The sequence below is a fragment of the Terrapene carolina genome, unplaced genomic scaffold (assembly GCF_002925995.2).
Source record: "Terrapene carolina triunguis isolate 2854851 unplaced genomic scaffold, T_m_triunguis-2.0 Scaffold391, whole genome shotgun sequence".
NCBI classification, from domain to species: Eukaryota; Metazoa; Chordata; order Testudines; family Emydidae; genus Terrapene; species Terrapene triunguis.
This window is the reverse complement of record NW_020664742.1, coordinates 265,023-288,595: the sequence shown is the minus strand read 5'-3', so window position 1 is coordinate 288,595 and position 23,573 is coordinate 265,023. Positions and strand designations below refer to the sequence as shown.

General features: G+C 42.6%; 1 protein-coding gene across 1 annotated transcript in view; it reads left to right on the top strand.

The window, feature by feature from the left end:
- The window catches only part of DIP2A (disco interacting protein 2 homolog A), a 211,677-nt gene that overhangs the window by 172,451 nt on the left and 15,653 nt on the right, over positions 1–23,573 (top strand). Inside the window, exons 23-34 of the mRNA XM_026658023.1 lie at positions 79–280; positions 558–667; positions 791–871; positions 3,910–4,033; positions 5,373–5,494; positions 5,817–5,928; positions 6,272–6,381; positions 8,243–8,373; positions 11,848–12,016; positions 13,911–14,081; positions 21,742–21,803; positions 23,134–23,191. Coding sequence (XP_026513808.1) covers positions 79–280; positions 558–667; positions 791–871; positions 3,910–4,033; positions 5,373–5,494; positions 5,817–5,928; positions 6,272–6,381; positions 8,243–8,373; positions 11,848–12,016; positions 13,911–14,081; positions 21,742–21,803; positions 23,134–23,191 — 1,452 coding nt within the window. The remainder of the gene's footprint in view (positions 1–78; positions 281–557; positions 668–790; positions 872–3,909; positions 4,034–5,372; positions 5,495–5,816; positions 5,929–6,271; positions 6,382–8,242; positions 8,374–11,847; positions 12,017–13,910; positions 14,082–21,741; positions 21,804–23,133; positions 23,192–23,573) is intronic.

Sequence of the window (23,573 nt, the reverse complement as noted above, 5' to 3'; positions counted from 1 at the left end):
TGTAAATTACTTTAGAATTCTTGTTCCAGCTAAGTGCCATGTCACCGTACGTAATTAATTCTTTTTTTCCCCCTCAAGGCAATTGACAGCATTCACCAAGTGGGTGTGTATTGTCTTGCTTTGGTTCCTGCCAACACCTTGCCGAAGGCGCCACTCGGAGGAATTCATATTTCAGAAACGAAACAGCGCTTTCTAGAGGGTGCTCTGCACCCTTGCAATGTTTTGATGTGTCCTCATACCTGTGTTACCAACTTGCCTAAACCTCGACAAAAACAGCCAGGTAACTAAAGCAGAGTATGTAGCTCAGCCTTCGTGTTTGTCTCTAAATGTTGTGTCTCGGTAACTGAACATGTTAAAGTCTGTGTTACCAGATTATGTTTGTTCTGTCAGATCTGATGTTTGATTTCAGCCTTTTACCTTCCTTTTTTATTTTTTTAACATTACATTGCATTAGTTATTTATGGTAATATGCATGCTTAATTATTAGTTATTATTTAATTATGATTGGCTTTGTTAAATTGAATTATCTTCTCATTTTGCTCAATTTGTTAACCCAGATGTTGGTCCTGCTTCTATGATAGTGGGCAACCTTGTTGCTGGAAAGAGAATTGCACAAGCCTCAGGGAGAGATGTTACCCAGCTGGAGGATAATGACCAGGCAAGAAAGGTAGCACTGAGACTTTTTGAATGTATCCAAGGGTAGCAGTTGTTATAGTACCCTACTGAAGCTGAGCATGGTATGTTTCAAGGGAGTTTGAATGTTTTCTGTCCTGTCTTCTTTCTATTTCAGTTCCTGTACTTAGCAGATGTTCTTCAGTGGCGAGCCCAGACAACCCCAGATCACCCTCTCTTTCTATTGCTGAATTCCAAGGTGAGATGCACTTAGTCTCATTTTCAGATCAAGTAATGAGTAAAATTATTTGGGTTTGAGGAAGGGAAGTGGCAGACTCGTGTTACAGCCTAATTATTGATGTTGGGGGGACTCCTCCGGTTTCCAGCACACATTAATGAACGCACATGGTCAGTATTTTAGCTTTTTCACACTGTGCTCACTGTCTGCTCCCTCCCTAGAACACTAGTCTACATCCTGTCTAGTTTCAGAGAGCTGCAGCAGCTGCGTGTCCAGCTTCCCTCAGATTTGAGGTCTACACCATGCCTGGCATTTGTGGTTTCGTGCTCATTGCCCTTTGAGTAGAAGGGTAAGAGAAGGCAGACCTCGCCAGAGCTGTGACGGGAGAAAAAGAAAGATGGTCATGGATCCAGGGCACACATTGGAGGTCTCTGTTCCCGCTTTCTTGGGTTCAGGGGCACCTCTGTCCCTTCCACTAGTGCCAGTGGGCTCTACCTCTTTTGGGGACGGTCTGACGGTCAATGGAACGTGTCCATGTACAGTGTTCTAGAGCTCTGGGTCATCAGATGGGCCCGAAGGATATGTCTACACTGCGGTTAGACAGCTGGCTCGGGCTAAGGGGCTGTTTAATTGCAATGTAGACGTTCAGGCTTGGGCTGCAGCCTGAGCTTTGGGACCCTCCAACCTCACAGGGCCCTGGGCTCCAGACCAAGTCCGAACGTCTACACCACAATTAAACAGCCCCTTAGTCCAAGTCCCTTAGCCCACATCAGCTGGCATGGGCCAGCCACAGGTTTTTCATTGCAGTGTAGACATATCCTAAAAGTCCACTTGGTTAAGGACTGCCTGTTGCTGCTAGCCGTGCCCTGCCTCAGTCAACAGGGTTGCCTGCTTACAAACACTCTCTTGGGAAGGAGTGGATCTGAGGTGTCGGACTCAGCAGCTACCTTGTGACCCTCCACCTTGCTGGCAAATAAAATGTGTGTGCAGGCAAGCTAAGGTGTAGGACACAAGACCAGCACAAGTGGTCTCTGAAGAGCCGGTTGTTGGGGAGGGAGGCTGTCTTTGTGGTAGGTTTTTAGCAGCAAGCTCTATGAAGTGACCTTCACTTCCAGAGCACGGAGGGACAGAAATTCAGTTACCGTTTAAAGTTTTGCTGTGTGCTTTTCCACTGACTGTCACTACCGATGGCAGTCAGAAATGTGAAAGACGACAAGTCCTGAGTCATTGTGGTCACTTCAGCTTGGGCCAAGCAATGTTAATCTGTCCTGGCAGCCCCCACACCATACCTCTGTCACCAGACATTTCAGTTATGGTTTACTAGGTGATTGTGGCAGTGCTTGGATATTCAGGACACTCAGGGAAGGAGAGCTCACTGCCTAGGAGCAGACAAACAAGTGGCTCGCGGAAGAGGAGCGGCAAATAAGGCATGTTTGTACAAGTTATCTAGGTTAACCGTAGGCAGCAGGGCAAAAGTCAGTCTTTGAGAGGCTTAAATGTTGGTGGGGTAGGGGCCTTGTGGGCGAGCTGATGAATGCTGTATCAGCATATTCTGTCCTGTGTCCTAATCCAAAATCAGATTTCTCACTGTTGGGACTGCAGGGCTTCGACGACCACTTCTCTAAAATGTTCCCCAAGGCTGCAGAGTATCCTACTGCAGTCCAGGAAACCTCCACGCTGGATTGTTACCCCCAGAAATGAATTTTTTTTTTTTACTGACCTGAAAGTTAACTGCAAGTTAACTGCCATGTTCATTAGCAGAGCTCCTCCGAACTCCTGGTTACCTGCTTTGCTAGCTAGGAATGTTTACTGGTGCTCCCTGTGAGGGCCTGGTATTACTGTCTACTGTGCAGTACAGAAAAATATCATTAATGAAGAGAAATTTAAAGCAAAGGGCATTAAATTAGGAAATGCAAATGTAGGTATCAGAAATGTAAGAGGTAAGCACTGAATTAAGAATAAAATAAAGCTTTGACTAAGACCTTTAAAGTAGTGGGGGAAAGTCTAACTGTAAAGGTGACGAGCCTTTAAATAGCGTCGAGAAGGTACTTGGTTGTGGGGCAGGGGTTGGAACGAGAAGTGGGTGAAGGGAAAGGAGAGTAGACTGTAACACTGTAAGGACTATCGAGGATTTTCTGTAGTGCCCCCTGTACAGACTTGCTGGAACAAGACACCGGAGGTGAAAGAATGCTTTAACTACTTTTGTTTTCTGCTATAATGAATCATTTTACTGGCAGAATCGGAAAAGTATGCTACATTTTCATCATCTTGGTTTCTAATAACAAAGATGGGTTTAAGCTATTAAATTTGTGTGGAAAGGCAAATCTAGAACTTGTACCAAAGTATCTTCATTCTCTGATATTTATAATGCTGGAGACTTGTAAATATGTGAATTACAGCACAGCCAGTTCTGTGTGCATTTTAAGAGTTTTTGATGCAATTGGCCCCGTTTCCGAGCTGCTAAAGTATTTGAATATAGTTAGGCTTGGCAGGATTAGATTTTTACTGGTAAATGTCAATAAATGCTGATTTCACTATACACACGAAAAAATATTTCCATCAATGATAATTGAAATTTCCATGTAGGCAAGGTAAGAAAAATGCTGCTTGAGAACTTATTAAAGTTTAATTTAAGGCTAATATTTTGAGACGTGGTTGACAATTTGTGTTTCAACGGTTATAAAGCTTTTAGCTTTTTGAATCAGTGTCTATTGTCTATAAATAATTGCCGCCCCACTCCCACCTTTGGCTGACTCCCTGATAAAATTAAATCTATAAAAAATGGGGAAAAAATGCTTAACCCATAATTTTGCACAACTGTGAAAATTAAAATTGATAAAAAATAAAAAACTTTAAAATAAATGTCTGTATTAGCTGTCGAAATTATAACTAACTGAATTCTGCCATTCTAAATGTAGTTTCAACAAGTCTTTAATTCTATCTGCTACAATGCTAAAACCAGAATTGTAATGAAGTGTTAGATCTAAGGCTATTTATTTTACTCAGTGTCAAATTATATTTCCTGTCAAGTTTTCCTAAGTCACGTTTGTACTATACAGGGCACAGTAGCTAGCACTGCATCGTGTATACAACTGCACAAGAAAGCAGAGAGGGTGGCAGCTGCACTGATGGAGAAGGGACGACTGAATGTCGGAGACCATGTCGCTCTGGTTTATCCTCCAGGTAAGGGAATAGAGACAGCAGATACTGTAAAGGAACGTAAGCATCTCGATGCTCGAACAGTCCCACAGCTGTTTAATTTGGTAATCCATCTCCAAGTGACCAGCATGTAATTGTTAAGGGGAAGGCTCCTTCACTTCTCTGCTTTTTCTGCTAAGCCGATTCTCCAGTTGGCAGGATAAATGTATCAAATAAATCTATGAAGGTCAGATGGAACGTATCTGGACAGTTGTGCAATACCATGCCATTGGGAAGTGAATAGGGAATGAATTTAGATCACATGAAAGGTACCACATTCTCGGTTCCAAAGAGTGAAAGGATGTGTGCGTTCACAGAATAGGTACAGTAGAGGGCAGTGCTGACCACAAATGCACCTGTGTCCTAACAGGAAGTGACCATCTCTAGAATGAGTTCATGTTTGGTCTCTGTCACTAATGCATGCTTGTAAATGTAGAACAGGAGCGTAAAACTCTGCAAAAAGGGTAGTTTAGAAACTGCATAATGTTAATTTATGAAAGACAAATTCTGTATATATTACTTTGAAAGACCGGATTGCCCACTTTATAATCTACCACACCATCTCAAACTTCATGGAATGTATTAATCAGGGAATCGGAGAAATGTAGGACTGGAAGCAATCTCAACAGGTCAGCTAGTCCACCAAATGTACCTAGATCATCCCTGACAGGTGTTTGTCCACCTGTTCTTAAAAACCGCCAGTGACAGGGGCTCCACATCCTCCCTTGGTAACCCGTTCCAGTATTTATCTGCCCTTATGGTTAGAAAGTTTTTCCTAATAACTAACCTAAATCTTCCTTACTGCAGATTGAGGAGATTTCTTCTTGTCCTACCTTCAATGGATATGGAGAACAATTATCACCATGCTCTTTAGACTAGCCCTTAACATGTTTGAAGATTGTTATTAGGTCCCCCCTCAGTAGTCTTTTCTCAAGACTAAACATGTCCAGTTCTTTAACCTTTCCTCACAGATCAGGTTTTCTAAACCTTTGATTATTTTTGTTGTTCTCCACTGGATTCTCTCCAGTTTTTTCTTAAAGGGTGGCACCCAAAACTGGACATTTTATCGAAATGTATTTCAACAAATCTTCTCATTTGAAGAACTTAAATAATTACTACTAATGTACTAATATTTAAATGCAAAAACTCAAACCCCCCAGGACTGGCTACTTCCAGAGGCAGGGCACTGGTTTAGATGGACCTTTTATGACAAATATATGCGTATAGTCTTTTGATTCTTAAAATGTATTGAGGATATTTTTTGGAATTGGTATGAGAGATTATGATGATTTGTGAAATTAAAACTAGTTTTTGTCCTTAACAGGAGTAGACCTAATAGCAACTTTCTATGGCTGTTTATATGCCGGCTGTATACCCATAACAGTTCGACCCCCTCACCCACAAAATCTTGCTACTACTCTGCCCACTGTCAAGATGATTGTAGAGGTATGAGAGATTCCTTTGTGTTTTGTTTTTGTTTAGTTTAAAACTGTTGATCCAATAAGTAAAAAATTGCCCAATAAACCTCATGGTGCGGTTAATATGAATTTCTGGAAAATGTAGTGCTGTGACCCTCTGACCCAGAGTCTATACATGTTTCATTAAACTAGTTAAAAACTTGTTTTCCATTATCACAATTTTTTTTTTCTTTTTTACAGCTTTTTTTATAATCAACTCCTTCAGGTTGGACTGACTTGGGTGGATATTAAAGCACAAGAACATCCATTCGTCAGTGTTGTTAACGTTTTGAATGTTGTACTTTGTACAGGTCAGTAAGTCTGTATGTATCCTTACAACACAAGGAATAATGAAACTGCTGAAGTCCAAGGAAGCTGCCACAGCTGTAGATATTAAAACATGGCCCACCATTTTGGATACAGGTACAGATGTCTAACTACTTGCTAATAATATAATAAGATTTACATTTGGACATGCAAAGAAGTGTGGATAACTGAAAAGATGCATCATGGCTTTTCCAATATGATTTAAAGCTGTTAGCATAACTGGCTGTCTTTGCAAGGATGTCCGTTAGCTTGGAGACCTGTTAATTACTTATCCTGTTAGCACAGCTGGCTAGCTGGATTGGTGTTGAGTCTCTCGTATTGTGGCTGCATGTCAATCCATAAACCATGAATAACCTAATATTCCAATGTTTTAAAGGTTTACTGCTCTACCTTTTCCAAAATAATGTGCAATTGTATTGCTTTTGTGTATTTTAAATAGATGATATACCTAAAAAGAAGGTGGCTAATATTTTTAGACCTCCATCCCCGGATATGTTGGCCTATTTGGACTTCAGTGTGTCTACGACTGGCATATTAGCAGGAGTAAAGGTATATTAATTGAATTGAGATGATTGTCTTAACTAGTTTCTTCCCTGGAATCTTTTCATATTCTTTATTCCATTCAACTCAAGCTGGGAAGAAGGCTAAAAATGGTGAGAGATGTTTTAATGTAAACATATTTCAAATCTCACATTGCAACCAAGATTTCTGATGTAGACCTGTCAGGCACAGCTGTCTAGAAATATTCAGTTAATGATGGTTGTAGCTGGGGAATTGGTGAGACTTAAGAGAAGAGGTGAAGGCCTGGTCTACATTACAAAGTTATGTTGTTGTCAGCTGCCGTGCGTCAGTCTAGTCGTGCATGTGTCCACACTTAACTTTGTCTCGAACTGATGTAAGAGCTCTCTTACGCCAACATAGTGACACCACTTCCCTGAGCAATATTGAGCCATGGTCGATGTACTGAGGTCAACGCAGCACGAGAGTAGACACTTGTTACCTATGTCAACCCTAATAATTCTCCAGCAGCTGTCCCACAATGGCCCATGCTGACCACTCTGGTCACCATTGTGAACTCCACTGCCCAGGGGTCACGTAGACCAGAAGCCCGCCATCGCCACCACCCACCATTTAAAGCCCTGTGAACTTTTGAAATTCCTTTTCCCGATTGCCTGACTTGGTGAGCACACTGAGCAGCTCTCCTTTAAGTGCAACTGACCTTACTGGCTACACGCTCCTGTCTGGAGACAGGAGATATTGGATCTCCTGGACCTGTGGGTAGAAGACTGTGCAGGCACAGTTCCGAACCAACCATAGAAACATCACCATCTGTGAGCAGATTGCTCGGGGGATGCAGGAGAAGGGGTACAAAAGGGACAAGCAGCAGGGCCACATGAAAGTTAAGGAGCTGCAGCAAGCATACCAGAAGGCCAAGGAGGCCAACAATCGATCTGGTGCTGAGCCGCAGACCTGACACTTTTACAAAGAGCCACTTGCCATACTCAGTGGAGACCTCTCGCCCATACACACCACTGTGGATACCTCCAAGAGCCCAAGTCACAGGTCCCTGCCATGAACAGCAAGGAGGAAGAGGTGGACAAGGAGGAGGAGAATGGGGGGACAGCCAACTGGGGGATCCAGCTGCATAGTGAGCCAGGACCTGTTTTTGAGTCCAGCCAGTCAAGCACAGACAAGCCCAACGCAGGGGAAGGAAACTCAGGTAAGTGTGTAGATAAATTTTCCATTGCAGGGATGGCACCCTGTGCTAGGATGCTAATCTACCAATGGTGCTCCACACTGTACATCGAAACAAGCTCTCCTGCTGAGTACGTGCACCGCTGACACAAGGAGCCAAGTGTGCACGCGAACAAGTGATGTACTGACTGCAATGGCTCTGTGCCGATGTAACTTGCATCGACATAAGTTTGTAGCGTAGACATGGTCAGAGAAGGAGTAGTCCTGAAGTTAAGGGGCATGACTTGGAGTAAAGAGTACTGTTCTCAACTACCACAGAAATGCTGTTCAACTATAGGCAAATCACTTAAAGATGACCCTCAAAATATCTTAGGAAACACAGGGCTTGTACCTTTTTGTTCCTTTAGGATGCATAAAGAGGGCTTATGGAGGGGTTAAAAAAAAAATTTCTCTGTGTTTTGGACCTTAGAAATTTCAGGAATGTCAACTCTGGTCTTTCCTGTTTTTGCTGGAGGACTCCCTGGATATCTGAAGAGGTGCATTACTAGCACTCGCACCTTTATTGAAGGGGTTACATGGTGCTGAACATGACTTCCCTTATTCACATTGACTGCAAAATCATGGCCCGCGTCATGGCTTCTACATCCAGTATTCCCAAGTGTGTTTAAACATGTAAAAATTTCCTGACATACATGAGCCTGTTTTCCTTCTCCAGATGTCACATGCAGCTACAAGTGCCTTATGTCGCTCTGTAAAGCTACAGTGTGAACTGTACCCTTCACGACAGATTGCCATCTGCCTTGACCCTTATTGTGGCCTCGGGTTTGCACTATGGTGCCTCTGCAGGTACAGTATTTAAACCTTATACCTACGTGGGGCTTCCTTGCTTTTCTGTTTTCTGTTTGCCTGCTCTGTTTGCAGTCACTATTATGGTACTTTTTACACCTGGTTATCTGGCAACTTCCTGAGACCCAAACATATTTGTTTTGTACGGGAGAAGAAACATTGTTTGTAAATACGGGTTACTTGGATTTCAGGTACAAGAAAGAGAGGATTTCAGTATTGGTTTCATCTAGATCAGTGGTCCTCAACCTATTTATCAGATGCAGCTCACAATGTATTACCTGGGCCGCAGGTTGAGAATCACAGTGCCTCCCCAACCTCTCCCCACAGAAACCTATGCCCAGCGCCTCCCATCCAGAGACCCCTCCACAGAGTGGGACCAGGAGTGGGGCCGTGGGCGGGGGGCCAGGTGGCAGGGACCCTGGACTTGGCCATGCAGCAGGGCAGCCCAGACCCCGTGGGGAAGCCCCTGGACCCTCTGAAGGGCTGGCCGGAGGCCCCGACCTCATTGCGCCAGGCAGCCGGGAACCTGGACCCGGCAGCCTTTAGCACACAGCTGGGCCGCAGCTGTGTGCTAATTGTGCCGCATGCGGCCTGTGGGTTGAAAACCACTGATCTAGATCAAATAAACCTCTCCAGAAGTGTCTCTTTGAGTCAGGGGCCCTAACTCGATACATGTACATAAAGCACCCAACACCAGGTTGGCATTATACAGTAATAAATAACAACAATATAATTAGAAGCAAGCAATTTAACATTCCCTAAAATGCAAGGGGAAGTGTTTGGCTCAGATAGTAAAATCACTAAAATTCAACACATCCAGTACTGTTGTACAATTGTTCATCTCTCATTACCTCATTCATTTTAAATTGAGTTACCCAACCAAATACAAAGTAATAAGTTTATGATCAGCCCTCTGCTGTGGAATGCTTTCACTTTTTAGATGGTTAATGAATAAATACATAAATGGAATACAAGAGGTTTATTTAAACAAAGATCGAAAATCGAGACCATTGCAATAAGTCAGGCACCCTACATTTTAGATGGGGAAAAAATAGTGGGGGAAGGAGAATAAATTTAATTTAAATCTTGAGAACATCTTATAGTTTCAGCAAGGAAAAAAAAAACATTGTTTCAAAATACAGTTAAATAAAATCAGAGAATCTGTGTTCTTTACTGGTGTGCGTTTTTTAAAGGAAGGGGAGTTGCATATGAGGTGCTTTCTGTCCAAATGTTACATAAGCCCTGCCTTTACTGACTGCATACAGTGCTAGGTTGTTCTCTATGATGCTGCATTCAGAGAGTTTATCTACTTGGAGTACAGAATTGATCCAGAAACAGAATACAGAGGGGCTATTTAAAAACCCAAACCTATTTGTAGTACTGGCCACTGACAAGCCAAAAGTTTTTGAAGGGGAAAGCCTGGCAGGGAACATGGTCACCCACTGAATGCACACTGGGGAAGCTGGAACACTCCCAACAATACTCTTCTGAGCCTGTTTTTCAGTGCGCCACTGAAAGGGTTGTTCCTTTGTTTCCTTGACACTAATTGATTTAAGACCGTATTTACCAATGTTACATCACATAGACATACATCTGTCATTTCACTATATTAAAAAAATAAAGTTGGAACTAATTCAAATTCTCTCTTGCTTTCCATTCCTATCTGCTAACTGTTAACCAGATTCTAAATTAAAATCTTTGATATGAACATAGACTCTGTTCGTTAGAAGCTGACAGATCCAGGGCACCTGCTGGGGAGAACACAATAAAATTTTCATTGACATTGAAAGGTGAATGGATTTACAGTCAATCAAAGATCCAGTTGACCCATTAGGAACTGCTTAGTGCATTTTCTGCAAGACTGATTCTCTAACAGTATACATTTATCTAACAAATATGTGAAAGGTAGTTGTATTTATGAAGAATAGTAACTACTGTGGGAACAGTAGTACCAAAATCTTCTGTGGGTAGGTAGTGACAAAACCCTTTTTGTAATAGGCTAGCATTCGTATTTTCTAACCTCAGTTCTTAGTACCCTGCCATGTGTCTCATCAGATAGAGATCTTTGACTTTTCTGTCAAGGGAAAATCAGAGGGTATCTATTGAGAGTGAGGTTAAATGTATTTGATACATGCATGGTGAGTACAAATAAGGCTGGTTGTAAAATCTTGATGAGTTCTTCAACCTCTCTGTTGTCTCACATTCTGGATCCATCATGTGCTGCAATTATTTGTTAAACTATCAATAGAGAATTTTATTGTTAATTGCCAAAATGCAAGTTTTATTTTTTTAACATATGCTGTCTAGTGAAATGTTTAAACTGGCATTGCTGCTTCTCGTTAGTTTTTCAACATCATAAAAATAAGTTCAAGTCCTCCTCAAAAGGACTCCTCCTTATTTCTTGTCTCATTCTGACATACATTTGGCAGGCAGTGTTTATTGGCTACCTTTCTTGTTTTTTCAGTGAAGTTTGAAGTATTTCTTTATCTCTTGCCTTTTGTCCTACAATCAGAAAAATATTTTGTGTATAACACTAATTTTTCTCATGTAGCTTGTGTGTATATATAAAACCTTCCACTGAAGGCAAATTTAACATACTGGTTTGTTTTTCTCTTACACTGGTATTAACTGTGAGGAAAATGGCCAGTTCCCTGATGGATTTAACCTGGGAATAGATTTAACCAGGGGTGGGTGGTTTATACTCATGGGGGGAGAGGCTGGGTTGAGTCCCCTCCTGCCCTGTATTCCTGCTTCATGGACTGCCCAATGGCTCCTCTGAGAGAACAGCCTCCACCAGCTGCTACATCTCTCCTCTCCCTCTGCCCAGAAAGCAGTGTGGGAGGTGGTTTATGCCGGCGATGGAGACTAGTGAGATGGAGCCCAGAGCAGATCTCTTGCTGAGGAAGAGGTGGGATGTGGACAGCAGTGAGGCTGAGGCTGACCACCCAAGTGCGGGGTGACTCTTTGGATGGCTTTAACGGAGGTTCTGTGGAGGGCCTGGGAAGGTAGTGGAGGGCTCCGTTTGAAAATGGGTGAGGGACAATATGGGATCTTGCGTTTGAGGGGTCCTGGAGCAGACTAAGTGCCCAAGGTGAGAGTCCACTTGTCCTCAGCCCTTTGGTATGACTTACTGAAGATGCATAAACTCTCCCTGAAGTTTAATCCCTCTTTACACTTTGGATCACTTTCTTTGGCTTGTATAAATGAAAATCACTTCATTATATTAGAGGACAGATTTCCCTTAGCTCTGACTCAAGCCGTCACTCTGCAAACCCCAGTGGTATGCCTGGATGCTTGCTTTTTATGGAGGGCTGACTGAGTTTTAAACAGAAGCTCTGGGTACTAAGCTCTGCTATTGGTCTGCTTTATCTTGTTCTTTCCATGCCTCCCCGCTTTTGGCATGATGCCTGTTCAGCATAGTTGAAGTGTACTTTATCTGTGTGTTTCTCTCTCTTTCTTTTGGGTGGCGGATAGTGTATATTCAGGACACCAGTCTATTTTGGTCCCTCCTCTTGAACTGGAGAGCAATGTCTCTTTGTGGTTGTCTGCTGTCAGTCAGTACAAAGTGCGGGTCACCTTCTGTTCTTACTCTGTCATGGAGATGTGCACCAAAGGCCTGGGAACACAGACTGATGTTCTTCGGGTAAGTGGACTTCATTTCTGCGTATACTAATGTACAAGTATCTCTCTAATGTTTTTAGTTTGTTGTAGGTCATCAGCTGAAAAATGAGCTCCTTTGCGGAATCTCTGAAAGCCTTTGATTATGCTTTGCTTCTTGGCAAATGCTGTAGTTGAAATTGCAGGAAGTTGTCACTTGCTCACAAATTTCAGAAAAAAAAAATCACATTTTGGATTTGGTGTTTCCATGCTTGATCTCAAGTAACAAGGTATTTTTAGTTTTGAAATTTTGAGGGAAATACTCAGCAGGTTCAGTGAACTCGTTCTTTCTGAAAAAGGAAAGCCAAAAATAAAAAATCCTGCCACCCACTTGTCAATCCCTTCTTTTCCTATGTCAGAATTCTCCACACCAAACGTTCTGAACCATTAAGCTGCCCATTAGCTGTTGACACACACACACCAGAATGGACATAATAAACTGTACCCAGAACATAGCTCTAAATTTTGGGGCTTGGCAAGAACAAAAGTTTACAAGTTGAATCCTGCAACTTCCCATCAGTTACAAGTAACATGGATTTTTGGTGCAATGCCACTTTTGTGAAGCTCTGTGTATATCCCACACAGACTGATAACATTTTATATTTTGTCTGGTTTACAGACCTCTTCCCTTTAGATTCATTGGGCAGCAGTTTCAGCATCCAGTGAGCATATAGAAAGTATGGCAGCTGGTTCGTTAAGGGCTTATTGTGTTTTTTAAAGACTCCCATCCTGTTCCCACTTCTGAGGCGCCTGTGCCATGGGGTAACACTGTACTTATACTCGGCTGTCCAAACCTCTCTCTCTGGGCAACCTGAGCTAGGTGATCTCAATTTCCAAATATGGACGTTGGTGAGAGTTAGCATATGAAAAATCAGGCAATAGAGCCCTACAGTAATATTATACCTCCCAAAATCCAAGGTGCTGTCAGAATTTCACCTTAGTCAATCATCACACTCCTAAAAGTCCTTTTCCTTAGGCTCAATGTACAAAAGCAGCAGTTTGGGTGGACACACAAGCCCTTGAAAATCAATCCAAATTTTTGTTGCAGTTTACACCAACACATCAATTTGAGCAGTGTCCCAAATAAATCACCCACTGTATTTCTGATGTTACCTGTTAGCAGAACTCGTCTTGCACTTAATGCACTGGTTAACCAGTTATAGTTGCATATTTTTTGCTTGGCAAGATCTCTCTGGTGGTTTTTGGTATACAATAAGAGAGCCATTATTTTGTACTTTAAGGGAAAAATAAATAAGTTATCTCTCAATCTTTTTCTCTACAGGTGGTAATTATACTGTAGTTCCATGTTCATCTACAGCACCCTTTTCCCCTTCTGTGTTTGAGGGACAGATTTCTGTATTGAGACCCATCATTTGATTGAAAAGGAACTCTGGTATATTTCAGCAGCAGGAGCGCTCCCACTGAAGCAGTGATTTTACTACTCAGAATTGTAGTTAGGGACTTTTCCTATGCTGGAATCATGCAGAAGCAAAGCCCCAAAAGTGGGGACCTATTGTAGTTACTGTCTTCAGAGGTTACTATCTTTATTCATTCTTGCTGCTTATGCCAAAAAATCATTACCATTAACCTGGCTGACAGTAGTAGACTTCCCTTTGCCAGGTAGTCTCGTTGTAATACCTTTAAAAACAAAAAGGGAAGAGGTTATTGATATTATATTTTTAAGTATAAGTATATATTAGTAGTATGTATTACATTTCCTAGGTCCCTCCTGCAGTAGACCCAATCTTTCCTGACATTTCTAAAATCAGTCTATCCCTTAATCCCAACTGCAAAAGTAGGAGTCTCCTGAAATTGCTAATTTCTGTGTTATGAGGTATTGTGTTTTCTCCCTGTCTTCTTTCAAACACCCTCTCCAACAGATGAAGGGAGTTAACCTGTCCTGTGTGCGAACCTGTATGGTGGTGGCAGAGGAGAGACCAAGGATTGCACTAACACAGTCCTTCTCAAAATTATTCAAAGACCTGGGCCTCTCTGCACGTTCAGTGAGCACCACATTTGGCTGCAGGGTCAACGTAGCTATTTGCTTGCAGGTGAGATCGGATTATAATCCTTCCCTTCAGCTAATGCGTATCAGAGAACTTGATTAGGTCTGTGTCCTGAACAGATTTTTTTCTGTTGAATTTTATCGGTGGTTTGTTCTAAGCCCCACACTCCCTGTGTGCCTTCCTACTACTAAATCACTGAAATAAATTCTGAAGGTTGGTTGGTTTGTTTTTTTGGTTGGTTGGGTTTTTTTGCATGGCTGGAATGGGGGACTTTGAGTATATGACAGTCTTGCCCTTCTGTAGTGATGGATAGCCAACTGAGTTAGCTTTGAATCAATACAAAGAAGTGTACTGTGTCATTATCAGCTATGAATGAACAGTACTAAGATAAATATGTAAGTTGCTATGGCTGTGCATCATAAATATTCCAAGCAATATCATTCTAGCTCTGGGGGATTATGATTTAAACTTTGCATTTTGATACTGGCGTATGTATATTTGGAGCAAATTGGAGAGTTCTTCAGATAAGAAATTCTGTGTTAAAGAAGCTGTCATGTTGACAAGCTCTACAATTTTCTTTGCATGCCGTCTTGCTTATGTTATGTTTTTCTGGGTAAAGTATTTGTTGTCTTTGAATGTGCCACACTGACTTTTTCCAGTAAAAAAGTATAATCAGAGACCGAACGGATATGCCTTTAAAATGCACAGCCCAGCATTCAGAGAGTGGGGAGGATAGCATTGAGTGGTGCCTTGTTTTGGTTATTTGGTACTTCAGTCACAGCTACATTTTTTTGGCTAAATGAACCAGACTTAAATCTAGTTCTGTTAAACCACATAGATTCATAGATTCTAGGACTAGAAGGGACCTCGAGAGGTCATCGAGTCCAGTCCCCTGCCTGCATGGCAGGACCAAATACTGTCTAGACCATCCCTGATAGACATTTATCTAACCTACTCTTAAATATCTCCAGAGATGGAGATTCCACAGTTCTTTCAGCCTTCCTTCATAGGTCATGTTCTCAAGACCTTTAATCATTCTTGTTGCTCTTCTCTGGACCCTTTCCAATTTCTCCACATCTTTTTTGAAACGCGGTGCCCAGAACTGGACACAATACTCCAGCTGAGGCCTAACCAGAGCAGAGTAGAGCGGAAGAATGACTTCTCGTGTCTTGCTCACAACACACCTGTTAATACATCCCAGAATCATGTTTGCTTTTTTTGCAACAGCATCACACTGTTGACTCATATTTAGCTTGTGGTCCACTATAACCCCTAGATCCCTTTCGTCCATACTCCTTCCTAGACAGTCTCTTCCCATTCTGTATGTGTGAAACTGATTTTTTCTTCCTAAGTGGAGCACTTTGCATTTGTCTTTGTTAAACTTCATCCTGTTTAACTCAGACCATTTCTCCAATTTGTCCAGATCATTTTGAATTATGACCCTGTCCTCCAAAGCAGTTGCAATCCCTCCCAGTTTGGTATCATCCGCAAACTTAATAAGCGTACTTTCTATAGATGTGGTGCTCCCTCTCCCCAAAAAAGTAGTGCATGTTATTACAGAACATCATATGGCTTTAGTATAGGCTAATAAAGTGGTAGATACCCCTATATGATGACTGACTATGTTAACTCTGTTTTGGTAAAGGCAAGTTTCAATGAATCTGTCAGGTGTTAGGCCCCCTTCCTCCAAAGATGTACGCACATGCTTAACTTGACATACGTGGGAATTCCCACGTGAAGTCAGTGGAACTACTCACATGCATAATGTTAAGCACGTGTATAACTGTTTGCAGGTTTAGGACCTTAAGTTGTAAATTCTTTGCAGTCAGACAGTGAATGTACATTGGAAGTCAGATAGTCAAAGACTGAGGTTCTGTACAGGCAGGGCCGGTGCAACCACTAGACGAACTAGGCAGTGGCCTAGGGCAGCAAGTGGTTGGGGGCGCCCGGGGCCGTCCTCAGGCATAGACAGCTGGGTAGGGCACCTGAAAATTTGGGGCATCACTGGGTCTTAGTGTCCACCCTCCTCGTTTTCCTATCCCTGTTGTGACCCTTCCTGCAGGCTCTGAGTCTTCCTGGGAAGGGGATCTAGTAGTTAAAAGAGAAACAGTCTCCAGCCTGCCAGACCTATTAGCACAACACTGAAACTGTTAAAGAGCCATTCAAGGGGTAATGAAGACATTTAACAGGCATTTGCCAACCCCCAGGTATCTACTGTCAGTTTCTGAATGTACTGACAAAAACAGTTGTGCATGACTGTAATATTTACTCAGAACATGTCAGTCCACAGGACCTTAGTGTAAAATTTGCTTTAAAAATATTTCATTAGTGAGTTGGTGAAGATTATAAAATCACATCTCTAAAAAATCCTTTGCATAGATTTTTAGATGCACAATCATCATTAGCCTTAAATGCTTGGATCTTCAGACATATGTTTTTTTTAAATAAATTCTTCAAAAGACCATCCTTATCTAAAATACACATTTTAATTACTATAGTAAAAAAACTTACTTCCAAAGTCTTCCTGTCCTTTCTGTCCATCCATTTCTCCCTTCACCCCCTCCCCCCCAATTGAAGGAAGCAACAGCCCTTTGCTTCCAGATAGCTGGACAAAGAGTTTCCCTTTCTTTACTTCTGACTATCTGATGAACTAGTTTTAAGCAAAATCAGTACCTTAGTAAGATATAAAATCCTTTGTTATGCCTAAAATCTTTGGAAACATATTTTTTAAAGTTGGTGAAATTTCATAAACATGTTATGGAGATCACACAGTAAATTAGTGTTCCCTTTTTCTAAAAGCAATGAACACTGTTATGAACACACTAAACCTCTGTGCCTGATTAATTTAAAATAATGTCTGTTTCAGTGAGTTAAATAGGTAGTAATCTGGAATGATTACTTTTTGAAGGCTTAAGAGTACATTTAAAATATAAAATCAGCTTAGAAATACTGATTAAGAAAATGTAAAACAGAGAAGAGCTGCATCATGTATTCCATAATATTTAATGTCGTATTCAGCAAGACAGCTGTCTCACCCTTACTACAAAGTTTTTGCAAATAAATGTCTGACAAACTTCAGGGCATATCAAAAAACCTGTGACTGACATTTTTTTTATTCCCAATTTTAATGCTTTTAATTAGGTACCTTCTGCATGAGGGAGAGGGTACAGAGGTCTCTGTGGGGAACTGTGACTCTCCGCCACCGTGAGGCGGGCTGGGCGTCTTATTCTTTCTGCCTTGTCCCTCCACCCCCATCGGGCTGCAAGCTCAGGCTGCCGTCAGGCATAGGGGCACCAGTTTAATAATACTGCATAGGGCCCCATAAATCCTAAGGATGGCCCTGGGGACGCCAAAAAGCGGTGCCCTGGCTCGGCAGGGAGAAGCCACCTTCCGGAGGCACCAGAGAGCCAGAGCGTTGACTTGCAGGGGCGGTGAGCCCCAACCATGGAGGAGCCGGCGAAGCGCAGGGGGGCAGGAGCCCTGCAAGGGCGGTGGCATCGCGAGCAGGGAGCAGCCGCACCCCCCGCCCCTCCTGCCCAGGCTGCGGCCTGGCGCCTGTCCCGGGGGCTCCTGCAGGCTGCAGCAGATGCATGCGGGTAGAGGCCCCCGTGCGCCCCTCAGGTCCCCCCTCGCCACGCTCAGGCTCTACGGCTCCTGGGCATGTGAGCCGCCGCCGGGGCGCAGGGCCCTGAGCCTGCTCCGGGAGGGGCAGCGGCGGCTCACACGCCCAGGAGCGGCAGAGCCGAGTGCGGTGAGGGGGGAGCCAGGGGGATGCACGGGGGCTTCTGCCCACATGCATCTGCTGCAGGAGCCCCCAGAAGGCAGCTCCTCCCTGCCGAGCTGCTGCAGCGGCCCAAGCCCGGCAAAGCCACTGAGTGGACTCGGGGCTGGGGCTGCCGGGGTGGGGTGGGGAGGGCTCACAAGGAGGCTGTGCACCCTCCAGGGGAGTTCAGGGGGAGGGGAGGGAGGAACCTGGTCAGGGGAGCTGCCCCTGGGGTCTATAAAGGCTTGTTGGGATTTGCCCCTCAATGAACCGATGTTATGGGGTGGGGGTGGGCGCAAGGTGGAAGTTTCGCCTAGGGCACAAAATATCCTTGCACCGGCCCTGTGTACAGGTTGTTACTACACCTTCCTAAAATGTCAGCTACAGGATATTTCCTTTTGGGCCTGCTACCACTAGAGGAAAGAAGTCCCGTTTTCTTGGGAGCATCTTTGAATGTTATCACCCTAGATTCTCCCACGAGAAGAGAGAAATAATCCTTAGCAAAAGTTGTATGAATCTTAACCCTAAAAGAATACCTTTCTTTAACTTGTTCAGAAGGGAAAGGTTTTTTTTTAAATGGGTTTTGAACCACATTTGTAGTCTGGTGATTTTTATAGCTGACAGCTTTTCAAACTCCTCTTTTCTCCTTCTCTCCATACGGTATCTCTAACCTTATGTGCAAAGTCTCTTGTAATTCATCCTTGCAAATAGATGTTATAACCCCAATGAATTTAGAAGTGCAACTTCATGTTATACACTTTGCATCCTGTATAAATACATTTTCTCAGATAGGAGCTAGACAGATGACAACCCGCAGAAGCAATGATTTATCAATGTAGTAGCAGCAATACCACATAAGGAGAACACCTAGTAGTAATGCTGCATTTGAAGTTGTTGTGTTAAATCCCTCAGAGATAACTGACAAGACTCCAGATCTTGTATTGTGTGCCAGTAGCGTTTCCTCTTAGCAGACTTCAGCTTCAGAATGGGCCATGCATGATATCACTTATTCTACGGCTAAGAACCTCAAACCTTTTGAACGGGGGTTCTCAAACTGGGGGTTGGGACCCCTCAGGGGGTTATGAGGTTATTACATGGGGGGTCACGAGCTGTCAGCCTCCACCCTAAACCTCACTTTGCCTCCAGCATTTATAATGGTGTTTAATTTCTAAAACAGTGTTTTTAATTTATAAGGGGGGGGGGGTCGCACTCAGAGGCTTGCTGTGTGAAAGGGGTCACCAGTACAGAAGTTTGAGAACCACTGCTTTTGAATATGCTGTCCCAGGTATAATTGCACTTTAAAAGAGCTACACAGTCTTTTTTTTGCACAGATGAAGGAAGATTAATTAAAAGACCTAAATACAAAGGTAAAATAGGTGTAAATAAAGTAATTTAATGAACTCATTACACGGGAGAGTAGATAGATAAGTTGCCCACACATATAGACACACACGTGTGTTGTGTCTGTTTGAAAATCCCAGAGTAAGTCTCGAGATCTACATAAAATCAAGAGTGGAGTGTGTAGAAATGTGATTGGCTGTAAGTGTTTTTTAAGTGCCTAAATAAGGATTTAGGAGCCCCACTTTAGGCACCTTTTTTCGAAAGTCTTGGGCAACAATTGTAATGACAAAGTAAGAATGGGAAAGATTAATTTGGGCCCGTTGAGTTTCCCCTACAGCTGAAAATAAAGGCACATCAGATATTAGCAAGCAAAATAGGGAGAGAAGGACCTCTGGAAATCCATACCCTCACAGAGCCATCCTTTAGAGAGCCTTTATGAAGAGATCTGCTTGCTGAATTCACAAGTAGTGGGAGACTAAAGATTGTCTGAGTCCATGTTTTTTTCAATGGAAGTGTCTACTTTATGGCAATGGACTGACCCCTAAGCTCCTATACTACTCCACAAATGTAAACAATTCCTATTTCTAAACTATTTTAAGAAAACTTTCAAGAATTGAGCAGTACGGACAGTGAAAAGTTCACCCAACATGCACTTGCTGACCGTTGTCCACTTTTATTGAAAAGATTTTTTTTAAGTTCTTCTTCTCCTCTCTCCCTGAAAACCCCACAACCCAAAACATTCTCATTCTGCAATGTTCTATTTAAGTGCATATCAGTGCTATCCAAGCCAATTATATTTGGTACAGTTTAGTATGGAAATAATACATAACATCTTCCTATCTTAACAGATTGATTTAAAAGTCCCCATTGAAGCCATAAATAACATTAAATAAGTACTTTTAAATGGGGGCGGGGAGAGAAGGTATAGCAGTAAGCATGCAGGTTCAGTGCTTTGTGAGATTTGTGCACATTTCCCAAGTAATGATTTAAAGAAAATCCATGTCAGTCCTTTCAAAAAATCTAAAATGGAAATTCCTTTTTTTGTTCTAAGATACTATGACTTTTTGTTCCCGTTCTATTGTGTGTATCTCATGTCTCCTGTGCCTCTTTGTTTGTATTTTTCTTTTCTCTGTTTCTCACACTTTGCTGGCCTCTGTCACTTCTGTTTGTGGTCCCTCTGTCAGCCAAACAGGCTGGGCAAGCTGGCTGAACAGGTATAGTGATGCATGTGTGTGCTTGTAACGTCCTAAAGTCCTTCTTTCTCAATGCATACGCTGTAAACGTAACCACTTAAGGGAGTTCACTTGAAACTAGTCAAATGAGTTTTTCATTTTAAAGAAGTGTTATTTTGCTCACAGAGGTCACTTCTAGCTGAAGTACAAGAATTCCTGTTTGTTAAGCAAGCAGAGGTCACTGTATATTGCCCAGGTTTTTACAGGAAGTGTTTAATGGTTCATTCCCAGAGATGGAGCTCACATTCTTAACCCAGCTAAAGAGCAGCATTGTAGTTACAGAAAACAACACAAGATTTTTTTATCAACATTTTTACAAAGCACTAAGGCATGTTATTCTAAGGAAACCACTGGTTACCGTTCCAGCCCTGTAATTTTGAGCAGATTACAAACTGGTGTCTTCTTATGGATCTTGGTCCATACTAGGGTGGGTCTAAACTACACCTGGGAGGTGTGATTCCCAGCCCGGGTAGACAGACTCCTGCCAGCCCTGCTTGAGCTAGCAGGCCAGAAATCACAGTGTGGACATTGTGCCGTAGGCAGTGGCTTGAGCTGGCTCCCTGAGTCCAAGCCCGCCAGCTGTGCTACCACATCCACAGCAGAGCTAGCATGAGTGGGTCTACCCAGGCTGGGAATCTCACCCAACGCCATGCTGTGTTGCCCTGTGTGGGATGTGGGGGAGGGAAACAGCTGGGGAGTTGTCTAATTTTCAGTTTATTGGAGCATAAACTTATAAACTGCTCCAAGTTTAAGCACTATTGGAATTAAATGGTGCCTTGCGTGGTTCATCCACTGAGACTCAGGTTTGCTTTTAGGTCTAGAAACCACTTATTAGAATTGCTCACAAGGTGGCACTTCCTAACTCCAGCAAAGAATAACCTGTCTCCCCGAGCACTCTGTAAACTTTCAGTAGCTAAGAAAAGATGTTCTAGCCTGACTGGTTGTACATATTGATTATTACCAAAGAGTTTTGTTCTTTCTAGGATTGTGTTATTGGATATAGAAATTGAGTATAGGGAATGGGGTTATGCCTGCATAGAGTCGTCTTATATACTTGAAGCATAGTACATGATCCTGTTTTAGAAGAGTGTAATAGTATCAAAATAAAATTTAGGGCCTTCAAAAGTTTCCATGCATATATGAGCTACTTCTCCGTTTACTTGCCAATTGTATGAAAAACCAAAGCTGCATGATGGGAATTGGTCGTAGGAAGAGCTCTTTACTGTACTCACGATATATCAGAGACAACACTGTATGTCAGTGAAAGACAGAGAGGAATATATAGAGAGTGATTTGAAAAACAGAAACAAGATTTTTTTGGTTTCTTAAAATTGTCGTCTCCCCCTCCCCACCCCCCCTTTGTTCTTAGGGAACTGCAGGACCAGATCCAACAACAGTCTACGTAGATATGAGAGCACTTCGACACGACAGGTACAGGTGATAATACATAGCATTAACCCCTGAAACACTGCAGACAAGTCTGTTCATCCTCACTGCATTGTGCTTTATGCTGAAAGGGGCTTGTCAGCTCCTGATCCCTCTGCCCACAGCCCCTCCACCCTGGAAGTGTCCCAACCTGCCCTTCCCACCGCTTGTTCTGCCCTCTTGCATCATCTCTAATTTCTGTGCACTAAAACAAATCTTGGTGTTTAGATCAGTCAAAATATTATGTAACAGTATTTGTGGTCCTAACTTCAACCAGCTCAGCATTTGAGCAAAGCAACTTAAATTGCAATAACTTAATCTCCCCTTGTCCAGTTCATTTCTAGGGCACACACTGTCATACTATCATAGAGCCGGATATAGGCTTGCAAAGAGATGTCAGTCTGTTAAGACCAAATTCAGCCCCTGGGATAAAGAGGAGTCTTATTTCAGGCAATGGGAGTGGTGCCTGTTTGCCTCAGGATTGAATTTGGCCCCTAGAGTTGGGGCTGGTGCAGTATAAAATAGTGTATATGGGGAGCAGGCGAGGGGCTGTTTTCTTTATGCCCTTCTGTTGTTTTTCCTGCTACACCCAGCTGTTGGCCTCTTGGCACATATATGCACATTTACTGAAGACCAAGTCAGTGCAGGTTATGCTACAGTGGCATTTACTTCCATCCTGGTTTGCCAGTTTGCTTGCTAAATTCTTCTTGACATTTAATTTGCATTATCATTTATATCATCCCTGAATTTGGTCATGAGAGTTTCAACAAAGGTGATGTTTCAACTGTAGATGAAGTTTTCAACTGGCCAGATCTGTGGAGCCCACCACCCCTACAGGAGTTGCTTCTTTGTTTAGTGAGGTGAGGCTGGAATGGCTGTAGTCAGTAGGTGCCAGTGTCCTCATTTGAGCAAAATGACGTCAGTGGGATCTGACTGGAAGAGAGACATTGTAGTTTGGCATTTGGTGCCCTTGGCACTTTTGGAATCTAATTGAAACAGTTGCGAATGCAATTGCTGTGAATTTCTAGCATTGCTTTTGAAATGAGTTTTTGGTGTTTTGGGTCACTCCTAGACGGCCAGGGCAATATAGAGGCATTATGGTCACCACTGAGTTCCCAAAAGACAGCTGGGGTTCACTAACTGCCAGCTCCCAGTCAGTGAGCACCGTCATGGGCAACTGAGCATAGGCGTCGACAGACAATGTAGGTCAAGAAAAGGGAAAACAAAATTATTAGTAGAGAATAAATGTAAACCCGCTTGCCCATTTTTAAAATGTCACTGTGAGACCATAAATAAATCTTTACTGAGCAAAAGCATTTTCCATTTACCTTTCCAGGGTACGTTTGGTGGAGCGGGGTTCTCCACACAGTTTGCCGTTGATGGAGTCTGGAAAGGTAAGTGGATGGCTTTTGTGGTAAAGCTGTCTCATGAACTGTTTTTTCTGAGTGTTCAGCTTCTTTGCTTGGATATAGTTTTCTCATAAATTGCTTGGGGAGTTAAATATGTTTTTCTAAGTTGAGAGGTGAACTTCATGCCATAGAAATAGAGCCCCCAGAAATTAAAAATAAATTGTTGTTTTAGCCAAGTTAAAAGGCAAGCTTCAGGAGTTCAACTTGGGCACAGTATAGCTACACTTGTGTTCCAGCTTCTATTGTAAACCCTTCCTCTTTTCTTTTCCCCCTTACATTTTCCAGCAAACATTGTTTTTGGCTAAAATATTCAGTGCTTAATCTCAGTCCTGAGGTAATTTTTTTCTGGAAGTTGGAGTATAATTGG